The sequence below is a fragment of the Limulus polyphemus genome, unplaced genomic scaffold, assembly GCF_000517525.1.
Source record: "Limulus polyphemus unplaced genomic scaffold, Limulus_polyphemus-2.1.2 Scaffold24, whole genome shotgun sequence".
NCBI classification, from domain to species: Eukaryota; Metazoa; Arthropoda; class Merostomata; order Xiphosura; family Limulidae; genus Limulus; species Limulus polyphemus.
In genome coordinates, this window is record NW_013665634.1 from 843435 (window position 1) to 845590 (window position 2156).

The window sequence follows — 2156 nt, forward strand, 5'->3', positions numbered from 1 at the left end:
AAACGTAACTTCTAGCATGTTAATTCTGTTGTTTAATATAATAATATCCATAGTTGAAACGTAACTTCAAGCATGTTAATTCTATTTTTTAATATAATAATATTCATAGTTGAAACGTAACTTCAAGCATGTTAATTCTATTTTTCAATATAATAATATTCATAGTTAAAACGTAACTTCTAGCATGTTAATTCTGTTTTTCAATATGATAATATCCATAGGTGGAATCGTTAACGTCAGTGTATCTTATCTTCGCTTTCAAAATTTATGAGCATCGTGAGGTTCAACTTTGAAGACTTGAGATGGTAGACTAGGCCTTTCCCAATTACTAGTTACCCTGGAAGCTTGTTTCATATGAAATGAAACTGATGGGCGCATTTCCTGCGAGACCTGGTGGCTGTTTGATAATCTCAAAGATCTGAGGACAATTTCGCTCATTGTCGAACAGTGCGAAGTTCGTCTGAGGGTATCATTTCCTAAAGGGCGTTTCGCTCTCGTACGACAGACACCACCACGACGAGAAAACCATCGACAACATGTGCGTTTACTAGAAAATAAAGTAAGAGAATAAACATAAAATTTTTGGTTTAAAACATTTATGCATAAATATATAAAATACTAATTATTTTCGCTACCACTCTAATATTTTGAACATTAATGAAGCTATTTATGTCGTCTTTATTTTATTTATGCCTACACAATCAAACAATGTACAATGAATTTTCTTACCGTATATTTCAAAATTAAGTTATCATTAAATTGACCAGTAACTTAACTTCTTCCATTCTTATAATGATTTTTTGTACCATTCAAACTAAACATAATCGACAGTTTCCAGATTAATTAGACGTTAATATTGATAAAACAAAAACTTACAATTCCTATTTGAATCGAAAATAGCTACACAAAAAGATGTCTCAGTTGTGCTATCCCCACCAGGGGAAACCTGGTTTTTAGGGTTAAAAGCCTACAGACTTGTTGCTGAGAGGGGGATGAGGGGCACAATAATTTAACTGGAATTTTATTAAAATACATATAAATTCGCTACTTGGATATCTATTAAAAATATTTTTTTCATAATTTTAAGTAAATAGTAAAGCATGTGATAGAATCTCATAAGGTAAAACAATGTAATATCATATATTAAATATATTTTTCATAATGTTTAAGTAAATAGTAAAACATGTGATAGAATATCTTATAGTTAAACAATGTAATACCATTTATTAAAATATTTTTTCATACTATTTAAGTAAATAGTAAAGCCTGTGATATAATATAGTTAAACAATGTAATATTATTGCTTTTTTTTGTAGTTTTCTCTTAAACATTTATATAAAGTCTGTTTTGACTATGAATTTTAATTTGCAGTTGACCTAATGCTTGGTATTTTCAACCCGCACGGTACCTTATGCGACACATAAGCTAAACCTTAAGTTTCAGGCATAGCAATCCCTAAATTAGAACTGCTGATAAGAGTGAAGTAAACAGGTTAGCATCACCCGCCGCCTACAGTGAGATGCTTGTAGTCGAACAGCGGGTTCCACTGTAGCTTTATACCATAAAACAACAACAACCGAATAGAGTGGTAAACTGGAGCAGTTACAGTTATAAGGTCCCTTCTACAAAAAAAAAAACAAAACGGTTAAAGGGCTGTCCAGGTGCATAACGAGGCTAGAGCCTTGGACTTTCTGATCTGCAGCCTTGCATATTAACCATTAAACCATTCAGTTGATTAAAACTATTAGTCTGAGTTTGGTTTTTTTTTTCTCGCTCTCTACCTTTAACACTATGTTGTTGTTTTTCTTTTGACTTTAGGAATACATGGTAAGTAATGAATATCTTAACCCTTAAATAACACAGGCCTGTGATGGTTTTACATGTTCTACAGTAATTCCTGTACGCTGAATTCGGAAATGATATCCATTTTTCTCCATCACGTACATATTTTTCACAAAAGGTCATATGTACCTTTACATAAGTGAATCATTTTCATTGAAATCGGGTCACCTTTTGTTATGCTTAAAATGTTGACAACCACTGGCTATAGATTTAGCTAGACCAATCACGACGTGAGTCTTATTGATCGTCTTAGAATCTACGATAAACATACCGCTAGTATATAAACAGTTAACAAGCCGCATAACGTGTCATTT

The 2156-nt window shown here is 32.1% G+C and overlaps 1 protein-coding gene across 1 annotated transcript in view; it reads right to left on the minus strand.

The window, feature by feature from the left end:
• Nucleotides 1-258: 258 nt before the first annotated feature.
• The window catches only part of LOC106458737 (cardioacceleratory peptide receptor-like), a 51909-nt gene continuing 50011 nt past the window's right edge, over nucleotides 259-2156 (minus strand). The window contains exon 8 of the mRNA XM_013918280.1: nucleotides 259-547. Coding sequence (XP_013773734.1) covers nucleotides 259-547 — 289 coding nt within the window. The remainder of the gene's footprint in view (nucleotides 548-2156) is intronic.